Source organism: Neopelma chrysocephalum, unplaced genomic scaffold (genome assembly GCF_003984885.1).
Source record: "Neopelma chrysocephalum unplaced genomic scaffold, ASM398488v2 Primary Assembly neopelma1_96936, whole genome shotgun sequence".
In the NCBI taxonomy this organism is placed as follows: domain Eukaryota; kingdom Metazoa; phylum Chordata; class Aves; order Passeriformes; family Pipridae; genus Neopelma; species Neopelma chrysocephalum.
In genome coordinates, this window is record NW_020925579.1 from 1,607,966 (window position 1) to 1,627,854 (window position 19,889).

General features: G+C 38.8%; 1 protein-coding gene across 3 annotated transcripts in view; it reads right to left on the reverse strand.

Moving 5' to 3' along the window:
* FRMD3 (FERM domain containing 3) overlaps window positions 1-19,889 on the reverse strand; it is a 149,779-nt gene that overhangs the window by 60,245 nt on the left and 69,645 nt on the right. For 2 of the 3 annotated variants that reach the window (XM_027670779.1, XM_027670776.1), the window contains exon 2: window positions 9,364-9,468. Coding sequence is in view for 1 of the 3 variants with exons in the window: in XM_027670776.1 (XP_027526577.1) it covers window positions 9,364-9,468 (105 nt within the window). In the remaining 2 variants the exon portion in view is untranslated. Of the gene's footprint in view, window positions 1-9,363; window positions 9,469-19,889 lie in introns of those variants that run through there. The other variant, XM_027670778.1, reaches the window with a different exon arrangement.

A 19,889-nucleotide genomic window follows, 5' to 3' on the forward strand; every position in this document is an offset into this window, starting at 1 on the left:
ACCGGAGATGACAGTCACTTGGGGCAGCACCCTGAACGACCAAACAGCCTTTTCAAGGACAGCACTGCTTGCTCCACTCGGAGAGGGGCCTAGAAAAGGTGGCCTAAACAAAGCTCATCTCCACCTTCACCCGGTTGGTTAACCGCAGGCCAACGGGCATCTTCTTCCAATGCGGTCACACAAAGATCAAAAGATGCACCTGCCTCCAAAGGTGTACCTAAATTAACTCTAGCATGTTGGAACATCAGAACCATGCTCGATTCTGCGGATAGCGGACATCCTGAGTGTCGTACTGTCCTAATCGCCCATGAACTGGCTCGTCTCAACATCGACATTGTGAAGTTCACCTTCACGAGGAAGGCAGCCTCACAGAACATGGTGCTGGTTACACACTCTTTTGGTCAGGTAAACCCAGAACCGAAAAACATCTCTCAGGAGTCGACTTCATGATCAAAAACTCTATTCTTCCTAAACTCGAAAATCTGCTGACAGGTGATTCTGACCGCATTATCTCCCTACGCCTTCCACTACACAACAAGCAACACGTTGTCCTCTTTAGTATATATGCCCCAACTCTCCAAGTTGACCCTGCTGAAAAGGATAAATTTTACACTGACCTGCGCCTCCTTACCCAAAAGGTTCCTGCAGATGATAAGATCATTATCCTTGGTGATTTCAACGCCAGAGTAGGAAAGAATTTTGAAGCCTGGAAAGGAATATTAGGCAAGCATGGTGTTGGAAACTGCAACAATAATGGTCGACTTCTGCTAGAATTCTGTGCGGAGTAACAGCTCACCGTCACTAACACTATCTTTCAGCAGAAAAATAGCCTGAAGACAACCTGGATGCATCCCAGGTCTAAACATTGGCACCTCATCAATTATGTCTTGGTGCAACGGAGGGATGTCTGCGATGTCCACCATACCTGCGTGATGCCCAGCGCAGAATGCCAAACAGACCACTGGCTTGTGCGCTGTAAACTCAACTTCAATCTCAAATTCAAACCTAAAAGGGGCAGCATCCCAAGGAGAAGACTCCAAGTTAACAATCTCCAATCAGCCACAGTGAGAGACAGATTCCAGGCAAACCTTCAAACTAGGCTCGAAACCCATTCTATAGATTCTACAGATTCCTCTCCTGAAACAATTTGGCACCATATTAAAAACAGCATCCTGCAAACCTCCAAAGAATCCTTAGCGTTCTCCTTCAATAAGAACAAGGACTGGTTTGATGAAAACAATCAAGAAATCCAGGAATTGTTGAGGAAGAAGAGAACCGCTCACCAAGCACACCTTGCACTGCCATCCTGTCATGCAAGAAAAATAGCCTTTCGTCTTGCATGCAGCAAGCTCCAACAGAAACTCCGTGACATCCAGAACAAGTGGTGGATCAATCTAGCTGAAAAAACTCAACTATGCGCAGATACAGGTGATCACAAAGGATTCTATGAGGCCCTGAAAACAGCATAGGGGCCTACATACCAGGTCCAAAGCCCTCTACTCAGCGCTGATGGTCAAACGCTTCTAACCGATAAAATCTCCATTCTGAATCTGAACACTTTCTGACTCTTTTCTGTACCAACCGTGTAGTCCAAGACTCAGCAATTCAGTCCATCACACAACAACCGGTGAAATTCGAATTGGATATTGCCCCCACTTTAGGAGAAACCCTCAAGGCCATACAGCAGGTGAAAATCGGCAAGTCAGCTGGGGTTGATGGAATTCCACCTGAAGTCTGGAAACATGGGGGCCTTGCACTCCATGCTAAATTTCATGAGTGCACCATTTCATGTGGTGCGCTGTTGGGAACTAGGCGAACTACCTTCAGACCTTCGTGATGCAGTCATCATCACTTTGTATAAGAAGAAAGGTACTAAATCAGACTGCTCAAATTACCGTGACATTACTCTGCTCTCCATTGCTGACAAAATCCTGGCAAGGATACTCTTGAACAGACTAATACCCGCTATAGCAGAAGGAGTTCTACCTGAAAGTCAGTGTGGTTTCAGAGCCAACAGGAGTACCACAGACATGGTATTTGTTCTCAGACAATTGCAAGAGAAGTGCAGGGAACAGAACAAAGGTCTCTATGTAACCTTTGTCGACCTCACCAAGGCTTTCGATACTGTGAGCAGAAAAGGTCTATGGCAGATTTTGGAACGTTTAGGTTGTCCCCCCAACTTCCTTAAAATGATCGTCTCACTTCATGAGGATCAGCACGGCCAAGTCAGATATGGCAATGCACTTTCTGAGCCCTTTCTAATAAAGAATGGTGTGAAACAAGGCTGCGTTCTCGCTCCTACCCTATTCACAGTCTTTTTCAGCATGATGCTCCAAAGGGCCACGGCAGACCTCGATGATCAGGACGGTATCTACATTCGATATCGTACTGATGGAAGCCTATTCAACCTAAGGTGACTGAAGGCCCACACTAAGACCTTAAACCTTCTTGTCCGGGAGCTCCTTTATGCTGATGACGCCGCCCTTGTTGCCCACACAGAAGCAGCTCTGCAAAGTTTAACATCCTGCTTCGCAGACGCTGCTGAGCTCTTTGGGCTGGAAGTCAGTTTAAAGAAGACAGAAGTTCTCCATCAACCTGCACCTCAGGAAGTCCTCCATCATCCCCACATCACCATCGGCCAATCAGAACTCAAATCAGTCCAGCAGTTTAATTACCTAGGCAGCCTCATCTCCTCGGATGGTAAGATTGACAGAGAGATAGACAACAGGTTAGCAAAGGCATATAGTGCTTTCGGAAAGCTTCATAAAAGAGTTTGGCAAAATAAACACCTGAAGAAAAGTACAAAGATCAGTGTTTACAGAGCCATTGTGCTGTCTACTCTCTTATATTGATCTGAATCACAGGTCATCTACCGCCACCACCTACGTCTCCTAAAACGCTTCCATCAACGCTGTCTCCACACAATCCTAAATATCCAGTGGTCAGATTATGTGACCAATACATCTGTTCTAGAACAAGCAGCAATCACAGGTATTGAGGCCATGTTGCTGAGAACACAGCTGCATTGGGCAGGGCACGTCTCCAGGATGAAAGATCACCACCTCCCTAAGATCATGCTTTACGGTGAACTCGCCACCAGCTGCTGCAAGAGAGGAGCCCCAAAGAAAAGATACAAGGACACCTTGAAACAAGATCTCAGCCTTGGCCATATCGATCAGCATAACTGGTCTACTCTGACCTCAAATCGGGAGGTCTGGAGACACACCATCTATAACGCTGCTGATGCTTTTGAGAAAGCATGCAGGATCACTCTTGAGGAGAAAAGACAATGCAGAAAGAATCGTGTCTTGCAGAATATACCATCTAAGGAGTCTCTCTGCTGTGCTTTTTGCAACCGGACGTGTCTATCTCGTATTGGTCTTTTTAGCCACCAACGCACTTGTAACAAACGTGGGTAGAGCCCTTCCCAAATCTTCGTTCACGAAGCCTAGCCATGAATGGTATTTTAAAACTGTTTCTCAGTACCAACTGCTTTATAGTTTATTTGTTTCAGTTCTGTTGTAAGAATTACAGGGCATTCTTTCCCTGATCACTTCCTCCAAGGTATTTTACGTCATATCTTTCTCATTCACTTTTGCTCATTCTCTTGCTCTCTCACTTCTTCTCTCTCACTCACCTCTTTTCCTAGCTGTATCATTCGAGTCTAATCCATCTCTTTTTGCATTAAATTATTTCCTACTTGACATAATTCTCATGGCCTTCTTGGTTTCTTTTCTAGTTCTACTATATTTTTTTTGAACCAGCATGACCTGAACTACACACATCAAGCAGTGTCACAGCAACACTTTATGCAAACACATGCAACTTCTTCGATAACTCTGTCCTGGACGAAAGATTCACATGCACGGAGAAGGACTAAAATTTTTAATCATCTGTGGCTCAGTCACTCTAGTGTTCAGTCTATAACACTTCTGCTCTACCCCTTCAAAGAAAATAGAGAGCTTCCAGACAGATCTCTTCACGTAGCCGTATGGAGCCTTATGATTCATTACAAAATGACATAATTTCATTAAGCTGAGCTTGCAAATTATCTGGTGTGTCTTCACCATTCTCAACTTAGGTTATGAGATTAAACAAATATTCTGCCCAGGTAAATTGGAAGTGATGTACTCTAGAATCCAAATGGGTCTCCCCATCACCCTTACTAGTGAAGTAAACAGGCAATCTGACAAAAAAGCTATCTGTTTAGAATTGCAGTTTTTACCACATTTAAGACTGAGAGCAAAATGAGAATTGTATCTCTGACAGTTCTTTAGAGGGAAACTGGCAGGCATATCGACAAATCCATACTGCACAGTGTCATCTTTCTACCAATGCACCAAGCCAGGCTCTGTGCTCTGGAGAAGTCAGAAAATCCCGGTGTACTCAGAGCCACCATTCAAGATCAACTGCACAGAGAGAATGTATTCACAGAGCAGTTTCACTGATTCAGAAGCTTTGTTTTCATACTGCCAGGTAGAAAACCACTGCACTGCTGTGCTGCTTCCAGACAGCCCTGCAGCACATCCACATGACAAAGCATCTTAATTCTTAAGGTCTCAAACCTTTCTACAGTGACAGTTTAGACTTCACAGTTGCTTCAGGGTCCTACAGAGCCTTTTCATAACATTTCCAAGCTATCCTATGGGTACCTTCAAGGTATTTCTGCCTACCTACCACCTCATACTTTCACACTCAAAATCATAATCATAAACATGTGTTCAGACCAACCCACTGGGGGTAAAAAAAAAGCAAATACATATTTCCAACTTTAAATCACTGCTCAGGTGTCCTCCTGAAGAGACTTAAAGAATATATTTCACCACACTAACATCTTCCTTCAGTTCAATCTTCCATTGCCCTCAATACCAATGACCTCCTTCAACAAGGTGTCAGCTCCAGTGACAGATGCTGAGCAGATACATTGTATCATTCTATTCTCATCTCATACCAGTCCAAAAAAAACCAAAAAAAGGGTGTTCAGTCAACCCAGGGTGTCTGGCACGGAATAAACCACGCTGCATTTCCTCAAGGGTAAGAGCGTGGTAATTGGCCGCAATATAATATCTAATACATTAAAATATACCAGTACGTAGTTCCTTGAGTAGGAGAATCAGTAACAGCTCATCCATCTGTTTTTCCTGTTTGAAACTACTAAAAAGTGCAAGCTCCAAATGATGGTTTCTGGGTTCTTACTGTGTCTCTGTTTCAACTACTTTTAGATTTCCTGGAGTGGCTTTGCCCTACAGCATTTCCCACAGTCAGAATAATAATAGGGTTCTAACCACCATGTTGCAGTTTGCCTTCTTGTAACCATACAGGAACCTAACATTTGAGAACTATATAGAATCACAGAATCATTAAGGTTAGAAGAGACCTTTAAGACCATCCAGTCCAATTGTCCACCCAGCACTGCCACTGTAACCCCTACACCACTAAACCACAGCACCCAGGGCCAGATCCAGACGCCTCTTGAACACCTCCAGGGATGGTGACTCCACCACCTCCTCGGGCAACCTATTCCAATGCCTGACCACCTTAAGAGTGAACAAATTTTTCCTCATATCTAATCTGAATCTTCCCTGTCTCAAGTTAAATCCATTTCCTCTCGTCCTCTCACTGCAGACATGGTAGAAGAGACTGGCCCCTACCTCACTGCAACGTCCTTCCAGGTAGTTGTAGACAGCGATGAGATCCCCTTGAGCCTCCTCTTCTTGAGACTAAACAAACCCAGCTCCCTCACCTGTTTCTCACAAGACATGTTTTTAAGACCTTTCATGAGCCTTGTTGCACTTTGCTGAACACACTCCAGCACCCCAATGTCCTTTTTAAAGTGAGGGACCCAAAACTGAACACAGCACTAGAGGCATGGCCTCATCAATGCCACATACGGGGGGATGATCACTTCCCTAGTCAAAACTGACCAAAACTGGCTTAAAAAGTTACTACAGCTGAGAGTCAGGGAGAAAGGCAATGTGATCCCAAATACTTAGTTTTCTCAGAAATCCATGTGAAAAAATCAACAGTTAATATATGAACATTAGGAACTCCTCTGTTCCCAGTGGAATATCATTACACATACAATGGCGTACTGCGATTTACTACATACTACTAGAATAGTCCTGACATTTTTTAATATATCCTAAGGCACAGTCTCCCTAAAGGAACATCCAAGCGTGATGCTAAAAGATAAAACAGCAGATATAATGTAGAACCTAGAGTCTTTAACTGCTAGATAATTTGATGTCATTGTCATTATTACTCTCCCAGATATCCAAAGATACCAAAAAAGCTATGCCTTCTTTTGTGTCTCCCATGCCTTCTTCTTTTGTGTCTCCCAGGACTTCTTTTCTGGTCTGGAATAGAAAATGGAAAACTATAGAAAATTTTTAAAAGTTTAAGTATGCCCAAAAGATACACACACATTTACTTATGTAATAGGAAAGGATTGTTATAAAAGTGGGACTGAGGGGAAAAAGGAGTATATACATTATAACTTACTTGAAAAATAACCTATAAAAACAACAATGTGTTTTCCCACATTTCAAAATGTTGTTCCAACATAAGACAATTAGCTCAATTATCTACTTTTTTTTACATCTGAATGTTCTAAACAGAAATTTTGAACCATTTCATTTGAAGCATCTGAAATACTGAAACAATCCATTTTTTAAATTCTCAAACTCAGTCAAACATTTCAACACTCCTAAGTCAAAATGCTACATTTTGGTAGCATACTCTGGAAGAAGACATCTATGATGAAATAAAGCAGGTATTTTTGCCTGCTTGGGCTCCCTCAACAAATTACAAAACAAAAGGACTGTAAATTAGCTTTTGGAGCAACTCTGAAAGCTTTGCACAAAAAAATTTACATATGAATAAAAGGGAGCAAGTATCACTAATAGACTAAATGCCAGCAGGAGTAAATCTGCATAATATTTTATATATATGTATGTATGTGTGTGTACACTATATAATAATATACTATTATGTCATATAGCTTACCTATTCAAAGAGCCAATCAAAAATAATTCACTGAAAGCCAAAATTAAATGCATGATTTTGGCAGTTTCATTTGGAATCATTGACATAGTCCTTTCTGTACAAAAACAGAGACTATGCTGTTGAATATAAACTACAGCAGAGGCTTTCAGCACTTCCAAGAAACTGGGCAAAGCACCATGAGTGGTACGCTACCTACATCTTCTGCTGCAGAAGTTTCAAAATTCTTCCGCATCTGACTAAGAGGTATTTATGCATCTGTATACAGAAGTAAGATTCATGTAAGTGAATTTCTGCAGGATCAGAGATTCAGAAGAGCCAGATGACACAAAGACAATATGACTTTATTATAGCATTTGGTTGAAGTTCTAGTCCTTAGGATGGAGTTTGTGGCAGAGGAAATATCCACTCTGAGGGAAAGCATTTTATGTTTAAATATTTAGAAGTGCAATCTTAAAAAAAAAAAAAGGAAAAAACGTAAACAAAACAGGACAAAGGGACAATAGAAGAAGATAGTGCACGTAAAAATAGCTTATTTTGATGAATTGTAACATAAGAGAAAAATATATTTCTTTCAACTCATCATCAGAGTTTTTGAGTCTGTATAAAGAAATGTCCCTTATACAGCCTGTTCTAATTCACAAGAGAATTTAAAATCAAGAAATAATATCCAAGAGAAGTTATTCATCTGCTTAAAAGCACAAGAACATTTAAAAATGCATGTATGGAAAATGTAAGTTTGATAAGTTTATTTAATAACTGTTGATACCAGCCATCCTACTACTCAGGATGGCTACAGTATTCTCAGTTGTTCAATATAAAGGGGAATGAAGAATTAAGATTTTTTAAGTAAGAACATAATTTGTTTCTCAAAATTGTCTTCTGCTGCTAACCAAGAGAAAATTTTAGCTTCCTTAAAAGCTATAATCTTCCATAAACTTAACATCAAATTAGATATACTACAAGATATAAGCAAACAACTGCATAGTCAACGTGGATAAGACACTGCAGAGAATTTGAAACATGGGAACCACATAAGGTAGTCTATAATAAGAATCACAATGGGATTGAGTTCTTAAGAGTCTTTTTCTGAAGCATAAATTTTTTAAAGTATTCTGACTAAAAAAAATCAAAGTTTCTAATAAAACAACCCCTTTGACTGCTGTTAAGTAAAATAACTTTCCTGTAGCTATTTTTGAGTGATGTCAGAGAAAGGCCCAACAGAAGTATTCATTAAGTTCTACCCAATTATAGTCTAATCTAGCACTCCACCTAATTTTCCCATCAATTCCAACCAAGTGAACACCTCTGTAATTGTTATGAGTGTGAAGAATTAAGAACACTGGTCAGAATAACTGCTAATTATTTTCATTTTAAAAGGGGGTTGCAATAGAAATGATTTGCTGCAGCTTCACAAAGCTGTTGCAATTCTATAGGGTTGAGCTGATGGTGATTCCCAAATTCTGCTGATTTTTGATAAAACTAATTAGGGTGTACCAAGAGATATCCAGCAAAATGTTTTTTTCCTCTTATAACAGTTTCAAACTGGTGATTGTTTCCAGATATTAAATGCCAGTATATGTCCCCAAGATATTTAAAGTCATATCTAAGTCTTAATCTTGAGACCAGCAGGATGACATGGTAAAGGAGGAGTTCTGAATTTCACTGTCTGAAGACTTCTGCTTCCTGTGTTGACCATTCTTTCCTACTCTCAAACAGTAAAAATATCTGAAGCCAAGCAGGGGATAGCAGTCGCAAATCCCCTATAAAATACCACCTGCAGGACCACCTTACACCTAGGAAAGATGACTAATCACTGCCCACACAAACGCCTAGAGCACAGGCCTGTAAATTTTATTGCACAAATGCAAAGATGCTCACGGGGAGAACCAAACTGATGAATTCCGCACAACTTGACAAGTCATGTCTGTTTTGTGTATTACAGATTTTAAGTCCATACAACCTGTAATGAGTGGAACAGAATTTCTCCTTTTAGCTGTTAAAACTAACAGGATTTTTGTCTACATATCCCAAGAAGCATACTCTATAGAAAACTAAAAATCCCAAATTCCATTGCACTGCCAGAGCCTAGAGCTACTCTGTTTCATGCTTATAGATTATTTCTAGCTCAAGTGTCCAGGAGAACTACACAAATCAGCATGTATCAATTCACCTGAAACTAAATAGATGAACTGAGGAGAAAATTAAATTAATAATGACACTTTAGGAACATCTACAGATTATGACCAGAGTTTAAATCCTTAGAGATACATAACTTTGCATGAGAATTTACATGTTTATTGAAAAAAAATCAATTTAGCATTACTTAAAAGCAAATGTAGTCAGAGATCATATACATACCCTCTGCTTCTCAGGGTCAACATATCGAATGCCAAAATAGTCTTTTTCTAGCAAGCTGTAATAGTTGCAGATGTGATCTATAAGAAATTGACCTTTGGTTTCCCTCTGTAAAAAGAGAAATAATTGATACATTATGTTGAGTATTCTGAACTTGCTGTCTACAAAGTCTAATCAAAGTGTCAAGGCAAATGGCACATGAAATTTGTTGTTATTCAGATGAGGACAAGAATTTAACCATTTATCTTCTCTAAAAGATGGAGGAGATTAATGATTAATACACTCTGCATATTCACAAATTCATTGGTTAAGAAAATATCGTTACTACTCCTACCTCAGGAAAACTCATGCTGCTCTAATAGTCACAAATTTATAATACTTAATATATTACTAGTAATCATATTTCCACCTGATGATATAATGGCATAACAGATACTAATTTACATATAGAATTTCAAAACTGTGTGTGGGTTTTTTGAGTGCCCCAAGTCTGTAAGCAGTTTTGGCAGTGAGTATCTTACTGGATCTTTATACAGGGCCCACAGCAAGACAGATCTGATCCTTAATTCCCAGTCAGTACAAGGAAAAAATGCCCAAATGACTGAAAGAGATGTTTTCATTTTTGCACTCCTTCTGGGTAAAAAATTTCATTCTTTATTTCTGCTGTCTTCAATCCCAATACTGTGTTTGATTTCTCCTTTATCTACTGCCTAATATGGAGATCCTACACAAATTTTCACATTTCTTCTGATCAGCTGATGTGAGGGTTCAGCTTGGCTTTTTTTCTGAACTGTGATTTGTGTCAACATTAACACAGAGCTAAACCTTTTTGCCTAAAACAGCCCATTCCAAGTAGACAAAGGTGCTTTACCATGCAGTAGTGTCAGGTCTCTGCACTTTTTTTCCCTCTGTCTCTCTACCCTGGTCCCACACTGAGACACCTTTGGACCACACTGAGGACCAGGTAGTGAGTTCTATCCTTAGCTGACAAGAAACAACTTGAACTCATTTCTTTAATGTCTGGTGAATAGAAAGTACACAGGACATGCAATCATGTTATATAAAAGATATTACTTAATTAGCCTTTCTTTAAAAACAGGCAATTTAAGCCATAAACAGGATGGCAAGCAAAAGGGAAGAGACAGTTTTTGTATTTCTCAAGGTAATTTACAAAACTGGATATTGTTATCATCTTCATTTCACATAGAGACAAAACCAGCACCATGACCTGTCTGAGGTCATACTCTAAAGGGCAGAGAAAGCAATGGCCTCAGGTCCACCACTCTGTGGTGAGACCTACTGCTTCCCACAGGAGAAATAAGACATGCTTCAAGACTGGAGAGTTAGAAAATAATACAATACATGAACAACTGCTTTGTTTCCCTATCTTCACAATTAAAAAGGAGTTCTGACGTGGATACCGTTGCTTGTCTTTTCATTTCCATCACTAAACAAAGAGATAACTAAATAAAAAGCACCCTCAGTTAAGCCACTTACAGAGAGCTGCATTGCCCTTCCAGTGTGCCAAGGTTTCTGTGGATGTCCCATTCCCTGCCATATGGACCTTCTCTCCTCTTGAATCCATTTCCTGCCACAATGGAATTACTAGTTTCTCTACAGATTTCTTTTTCCTAATTGTGGAGGCCTCAGCTTCAATTCCTATTGTGTAAGCCATCTACTTCCACTAGTCCTATCTTTTTCCACCTTCTATCTCCTATATGTTTATCCCTCACTAGGTCCTGTACTTTTCCATACTCTGCTTCTTGCCTGGAGGATATCTCTTGCCTTGTCTGCACCATGGTATTTCTATAAATTGTTTGCCTACTTTTAAACAGACATTGTCAAAAGATGTTAATCCAATCTGTCTATTCTGTACATGCTCATGTAACCTCATACTTGGCACCCTGCACTGCTGCCTTTTTCCGTGTTACATAGCTGCAAAGGTCTCCTTCTGTAGTCGTTTCCTTCCAGCCTTGAGAAATTTAAAAATTAACTTGTTTGTCATCAGGAATGGTTAACACACTGACATTTATTTGGTACTGTACCCAGTTACAAGTATTGGGCAGCCTAGTGACAACATAGCAAAAACTTTCCTCAAAAGGCAAAGTCCTACCAAAGACTGAAAAGTGCAAAAAGAAAACTGTCATTCTGTGGCTGACAAAAAAAGGTCTACATTTACACAGTCACATCTCAATGAACTGTTTTCTAATTGAAAAGCTTATAAACGTCTGCAAAGTTTTGCGACTATGAGAGACCATCAAAACATTAAGACAAAATTGCACAGTGACATTTCATTACAGAGGCAAAAGAAAAAATTATGAACACACCCATGACATTTAAGTTGCACATATTTTTAAGATTAATCTACAGCAAACTAAATAGAACTGGGAAATAACAGCTACTGACTAAGGTACAATCAAACATGAAAACAGATTTTACTGAAAACAGCACATGCAAGAAATCCATCTCATTTGTAAACGAGGAAACCAGACTAGTCATATTTTCATGTGACATCATTAGAGGGTGTTAGTGGAAGAACACTCAGCAATACAATCTTCTAATTTCTACAGGTTTGCATTCTAATCTGTTCATTTTAAAACCCTTTGCTTGACTAAATAATCACTAAATAATCATCTTTGAGTTCCTGAAGAAGCTGATAGAAGGCTATGGCAAGTATAGTGTTTTTCAATTCAGTAACAATGTTCCCTTTCTGAAACAAATTGATGCCCTAGTTTTCTTGCTTGGAAGATAGACGATAGAAATAAACCAAACAAAAAAGAGCAAACGAACAAAAGCCTCCAAGCTAAATTCATGCTCTAGGAATCTTTAAACCTGCCATGGATAAATAAGAGAGACTAGTTAATAATCTCACCCTTGGTTAGTATACATATCAGTTCACTACCAGATATTAAAAAATATTCAAGATGTATAAAAGCTACTAAATTGGCACATACATAATGTATGAGTGTTTTCACAAGAAATACTGTTGCAAACGTTCGACTCTTAATGCTTTTTAAATACCTGAAATTTGAAAAAACTCAGATTTTAATTGATCCACAGAAGAAAATACTTGATGTGGAACACAGCATGTCAAGTCCAAATTCATAATACATGGTGTGACAAATAGGATGGGCAATGGCTGCTAATTTTGTTTTCTACAAACAGCATACATAAACACTTTCTACACTTCTCTAACAATGCTCCAAATTCTCCTGAGCCTTAAAAATTTATGATCTTTCTCATCTCCAATGTTCTTATTACATATTACTACTTATTACTGTACTACAAAAGACTATACTAAATTCAAAGTTTATTCTCATTTGTGAAAGAATATGGATAAATTAAATTAGAAACTGCCAGTCATGCAGAAGAGAGCAGAGGAATGGATTTAGGCCACAGAATAATGAATATAAAACATTGCCTGAAATTTCAGACAATTGCCATGTAGCTTTCCAATTAAGCAATCCTTTTAAACAAACAAACAAACAAACACAATCCCCAGACCCTTCTATATCAAAAAAGTACTTTGCAGCAATTCAGAAAAATACTTTTAATACCACATTTTTGGATGTTTGTCAGAACATGGAAAAATTACATCATTAAAAAAAGCCATTGTTTTCAAACACTACTGAAACATGTCAATCACAAACAAGAGGAATCTAAGAGCAAAAATGAAGTCATACTTTTAAAATTTTCACAGCTCGAATCTTTGATAATTTTACCACAGTTTATCCAGAAGTCATCGACTACTCTCCAATACAGAAGATGTAGGCAGGCAGAAACAAGAGTCACAAAAGTATGCAAGCAAGAGATAGGAAATACCCTGGATTGTAATCAATACAATGTTTTCAATGAAAGAATACCATGTTAAACAAGCCACTTTTTTCTAAGTCCATTAATTGAAATATATCTGTCTCAACTGAGATATATTTTCCTTCAGATTTTTGTAATCTATACAACAGCTTTAAATAAAGTCCTATAATGTAGACATTTCACACACCCAACACAAAAACAGGCTTTTGGAGATTCCTATAAATAATTTGAGGAATTACTCCCTGATTTGTTTAGATAAATTGGCACAGATAAGATGAGTATGTTTTTCCTAAGGCTGCATTTGAATATCTGACCTTAATACCACTAAAATCCCACAACAAACCCCAACACACATGCAAGGGATATAATGCCATGTAAATGACAAAATCCCTGAACACAGAAGGTCAGCTTACAAATAACTGTTAAACTCTGCTTTTTAAGCTGGGTCAAAAGTTTTCTATTGAAACAGATACAGATCAAACTAAACTAGCAGATGTTGCAAAAGAATTAAGCAGAACAAGGGACATTCTCCACTTCAACAAGACATGAACACATGCTCATACAGAGTCTTCTATTGATGGAGTCACAGGACAACCTGAGTTTCTTACTTAGCTCTGGAAACTGAGCAAGACACTGCGTAAATGCTTCATTTTACCTACCAGACACTCTTATTACAGCTTCCATTTCTGCAAGTCTGCAAATTTATGACTGAGTAACCCAATTCCTTGCAAATTTATGACTGAGTAACCCAATTCCTTGGTAATTTCTCTGTTATAGAGAAACTAATCCAAGCAACCTTTGTTGCTGTTGAGCAGTTTCAGACTAACACATTATCCCCATCTTGTGCTTGCTGTGGGGATTTCTTATTTTTATTCCTAATTTCTTTATGCAACTTAAAAACAACGGAGAGTGTATCTTGTTCTGTCAATTTAACCATTCTCCAATGATGTAAAATGAGACCACAAAACATTTGTAACTCCTTCACAAATCTGAAAGTGAGAAGAAAATCATTTATAGCAGTTTCAGATCCTGCATTCAGTGAAATGTCTTCCTTATTTGCATTTGCTTCACTGTGGAGTTCTGTGTCTATTTATCTGAATGTTGTCACAAGGAAGAGCAAGAGTCACAAGCAGATTAAACACAACGCTTCTGCTCTGTTATCTAACCACTGAAGTCCTGCCAGCTGTGCTTATCTCTGTCAGGAAGCCACTGACATTACTAAGAAGCAGTGCAGAGTCATAAACACAGTATTTATTTGTACTGGGGATTTCAATCCTCATCCCATAAGTGTCTTTACTTGTGCTAACAGTTCCCAACAGTGACCCTCTGTGTAAAGCTGGTCACAAAATTAAGTGCTGACTTGAGTGTATAGCCATTCAAAAAAAAATTTAAAAAATAAAAAATAATACCACATATACATAAAAAAATTTAAAACCACAATTAATCCAGCATTTCTGTTTAAATAAATGGAAAGTCAGGTTCTCAGGCAAGGCAAGCATAGTATCTAATTTTTTATGCCTGTTTTCTTTAGTATGTAACATATTTTGAAGTCCTATGGATGTAAAAGAATTAAATACATGTATTCAAGAACAATCATAATAACACCATAGAATGTAAACTAACCTAGGCAGAAAAATGGACAAGTGCATCTAGAGCTAAAAAAAGTAATTCAAAAAGCATATTTACCCACTGAAAACTGAAATAGATACTTCTGTTGACAATACTTAACAAAAATTTTAAAAAACAACAGAGCTAAATTATGTCTTTGACTGCCACATCTCATATTTCTGAATTCTCTTTGGATTTCTGAATTCTCTTTGGATATCCTCTTCCAGTGATGAGATCATATTTCTTCTAGGCTTTTCATGAGAGAAAAAACTTGCATCCCAACAGGAACATGTCTTCCATTTCATCGACAATTAATCTGTAATTCAGTATGTGGTCAGCTCTCATGCACAAAAGTATGGCTATAAGAAGGACATCTGGGAGCAACTCTCTGCTCATGTCAGGTTTGAGACAGCTGTCATCACATTTGCATCTGTTTCCAGTGGCACAACAAAAATTCACTAAGTATCACTTTTGGAGTGGGGATGTACCATGGAAGTGGGACTCATTTAATATCAACCCTTCGGAGCTGAATAGGAAGGAGGGGTGAGGGCACAGAGAAGGAAAGCAATGCCTGAATTTCACAGTATCTTCTAGATGAATTTTTAAGTTCTGCCTGAATAGCCACATCAAGAACAGAATCCTCATTCTGCAACAACCAAAAGCAGTGAGGTAGAACAGGTTTAGCTCCAAGCTGGCAACACTGGGCCATCCCTAACCCTGACAACCTTCAACACGCTGTGCAAATTTCTTACGGCTCCTTAGATTTATGGATTCACTGAAACTACAAATTACAGCAAATACTCCCAAAACAGATACACAGACAAGTTCTTTACCATTTTTGTTCCATCTTTGGAAACAGCAACAGGAATATCTGAAGAAGTTTCACAAGAACTAGACATTGCATAATGCCTTCAAAATATAAAGAACATGCCTGTTTCATTCCTCAACTAAAATGTTATAACTTTTTAAAAGGAATTCCTCTTATAATCAGCAACCTATTTTAAAGTATTTGAAAATACATTGTGAGTCTATTATACAACATTTACCTGAAAAGTAAGGACCACCGCCTCCCTAAGATCTTGCTTTATGGTGAACTTGCCACTGGTTGCTGCATGAGAGGAGCCCTGAAGAGGAGACACAAGGACTCCTCGAAACAACATCTCAGCCTTGGCCATATTGATCAACACCACTGGTCTACTCTGGCCTCCAATCAGGAGGTCTGGAGACACACTAATGCCTTTGAGAAAGCACATAGGATCACCCTTGAGGAGAAAAGACAGTGCAGAAAGAATTGAGCTTTGCAGAATATACCACCTAAGGAGTCTTTCTGCTGTGCCTTTTGCAACTGGACGTGCCTATCTCATATTGGCCTTTTTAGCCACCAGCGCACTTGTAACAATTGTGGGTAGAGCCCTTCCCAAATCTTCGTTCCCAAAGCCCAGCCATGATGATGATGATGACCTGAAAAGTTTTCTTAATTGTTAGAACAGTTGGGTTTACTTTTCTTTTTTTTTGTTTTTAAAGTTATAAAATAAAAATGGTAACAAACTGTTGTTGAAAAAGAAAACCCACAAATTGGAACTGGCAAATTTTATTTTAGAAACAAAGTATTTATCTCATATATTTTTATTTGTTTATAGTGAGGAATCAATTTTATTTCTAAAAACCTGAATTAAAAAGGAAAAAACCAGTGCTGATAATTTTAATGAAAAGCACAAAACGTAACATTGCAATAAAGTAGTTGGCATTTACTTAATTGTAAAAGTCCTCGTCCACACATTGTGTTGTATTAATTACCTCTTCCAAAGTATATATTTCATGCCATAAACTAGTTAATAGATCTGTATTATTTGTCATGATTTATATCAACATTGTCAAATTCTAGAATGTAGGGAAGGATGGATTTTTAAATTTGTCTCTTAATGCTTTTTGTTATGTATAAAAGAATGTGAATACATGAAAGAAAGCATTAGAATTATTGTCCATTTTATTTCATACGGAATTTAGCAGCCAGTAGTGATAACCTTTGCCCACAAAAATGGTCTCTGGTTTTAGAACTCATTTGGTAACCTGGAATGGGTCTTGAAGAATATAATTTTTACAAATATATCAGTCTTTAAACTCAAATTTCTAAGCCCCTATTTATCAGTTGAGCCCCATTTGCTATATGTTAATAAAAAGAATTAAACTTAAGGTAAAAAGAAGCCACAAATCAGTCTCTGTCACTGCTTCATTTGGGCAACAAATATACAAATGCATCTCAAAGATAAAAGAGAAAGGAAAGAAAAAAGAAGAATGTCGGAAATAAGGGGTGAGAAATTTCGAGGCTGAATGTGTGAAAGCAGCTGTGGAAGCTCTATCAATCTTAAATGAAACTGCATGGCTAAATGTACGCAGCATTGAAAATTTAACCCGAAATTACTGCTCCAATGAGGTCAGAAACATGCTTGTCAAGTTCCTCTTATGTGCTAACTCAGTTGGAAAATGAAGAGGATCATTTGAGGCAACTTATTTTTCTTTAGTTTTGCACTATTGGCTTGTGACAGATGGGCAGATTTGTCCATAAAAGAGCATCTTTTTACCCTCTCTTGAATTAGAGGTTACTGTATGAGGATAGTAATAATAAAATAATAATAATAATGGCCCATCTTCGCGAACGAAGATTTGGGGAAAGGTCTTTTACCTTTCCAGCCTGCGCAATGGATTTTTTAGGTGAGACACAGCCTGCGCTGAACTGAGCCCACCCTTTAATCCTAAGGTTCATCTGCCGGGGCCAAGCAAGCTTGGACAATGGCAGTGAGGTCCTCAGGACGTAGGTTTGTTTAGAGTGTCCTTCTCATAGATGGATGGCCACACAGGGCTAACGACCTCCATCGGGCCAGGAGACCGGGATTTGAACCCGTGGTCGCAGCAGTGAAAGTCCTGCACGCTAACCACTAGGCCACCAGGGGTCTCATGAGGATAGTGATCCAATAATAAAAGATGAAGGGGTAAAAGAGATAAGTACACCACAGAAAAAAAAAAATAACACAATGCCAGTCTCATGCAATAAGTACTATCCTAAAGGCAAAATACTATGGAAAATGAAAATTTTATTCTACTATGCAGCAAAACCCAGGCAGCAGGAGTGAAGACAGGTAACAGCTTTCACACAATCAGTTCTTGGCCTCAGTGCTGTTCTGCAAGTAAATTACTCTGACCCATGAGTAAATTACAAATGATAAAAATAAATATTTATAGTTCACATACTGCAATTCTCAAAGGTCTCCACCAGTCTGGCAGGCAAGCATTGAAGAAACCACAAATGTGACATTCATTTACAGGGCTCATCATCATTTTCTGTCCCTCTGCACATGGGCAATACTTAGCCATTTAGGTTCTGTGTCCCTGAAGTGGCGGCCTCACAGAAGGCTTGCAGCATTAACTGCTCACTTCTGATAACAGCTTCCATTAGCACAGCATTCGTGATGCCATCTGAGGCACTATTGATTTCTTAAATGGATTTGAGTCCTTCTGTCAACAAATCCATTGCTTTATTCGCTATCCATCATTGTTCTGCAAAGCTAACTCTACTTTCTCTCTTGCATCCTTGACATCATACCACATCTAGGAAAGTGGATGAGAGATTTCAATGATGACTTCTCAGCCCCCAGCTACAAAGCAACGTAAAAGCCAAATCAGGATTTTGACAAAATTACCTAACGTCCCTCAGTACAGGTGATGGTCAACAATCCTCCCCATGCAATACCTGGCCCCATACAATACTGAATCTTCTCAGTGGGTTCAGCAAACCCAGAAAAAGTACTACATATTCAAGTACAAATCTTTAACTATACTATCTTTTCTAACAGTGTGCCCTTATTTTACAAAAGGAGTACTTTAAAAAAGAAGAGCAACCAAAAATACTTGTAAGCAAATAAGACCCTTCCCCGAGCACAGGCAGAAGAGAGAATCAGCGTGGTGTGACACAGCTTAGTTAAGCTGCTCACAGTAAAACAACCAACAGAGTTGTTGGAAGAATGCCCCTTTACAAGTACATTTCAGGGCTCAGCTGAATGTGTTGAACCCCAACCACGGTAAGGGTCATGCAGAAACAACTACACCCTTTCCACATGAAGTGGGAAAATACAACCACAGCAGAGAAGGGCAAGTTGAAAGAATCGATGAGTAGGGCAGGGGAGGCACCTCAGCTGGCCTCCCTCACCACAGCCCCCGCCAGCTTGGGGTTATTCCCACATTCCTCTCCTTGCATGAGGAAATACAGCATGAATGCCCGCAAGCATAACATGGGATGTACATGCACTGGACAAGAGAAAAGGAGGAAGAAAAGGAAGATCATGGAACATAATCCTTAGAGGGAGAGATTTTCTAACTGCTGAATTAATATCCATTGAAAAGGCTATTAGAGTGATGTGCAAGGCTAAGATCTTACATAACGAGTAGAATATATGGCTAGATATTACAGAAATTTTATCCATCATTGTGTGGATTATTCCAGAATCACAAACCAATTGTGTAGTCAGTGGTCTGGCAATATCATCTCTGAAGCACACCAAATCTCAACAAGTGCTGCACAGATAATGTCTCCTTACAGACAAGACCCTCAGTCATGGTGATGAAGTCAACATGTCACAGTGAACCAGCTGAAAGTGTAACTTGTATGCTAATTTGATGTGATAAGGGCCTAGATGAAAACTTTTGGCTAACTGAGGAATCCTCACTGTGCTATGCACTTGAACTGTCATACATATATGACAGATATACCATAGATACCATTGATAGACATACCACAGAATTGTGTCATTAGTGCCTCAGAGGACACTTGTCATAATACCTACTGCAGGTCTTCAAAAAAGTTGTTATGGATTGCAAGAGGGTGATGATGCACAAAAAGGCCTCCCACCTTTTACTAATTTAGAATTCATGACACATGTTTCTTTCCATTAGTCACCTTGCTCACCTGCACCAGGTAAATAACTCCTTTCTGAGTAAACTATTTGGTCTTCACCAGTATTGGAGTACAGTCATCACTTTTCCCATGTGCCTTGACTGAAGAAATTTTGTAACTTCAAGGATCATGTTGGGTCATTTCCCATTCAGCAAAGTGT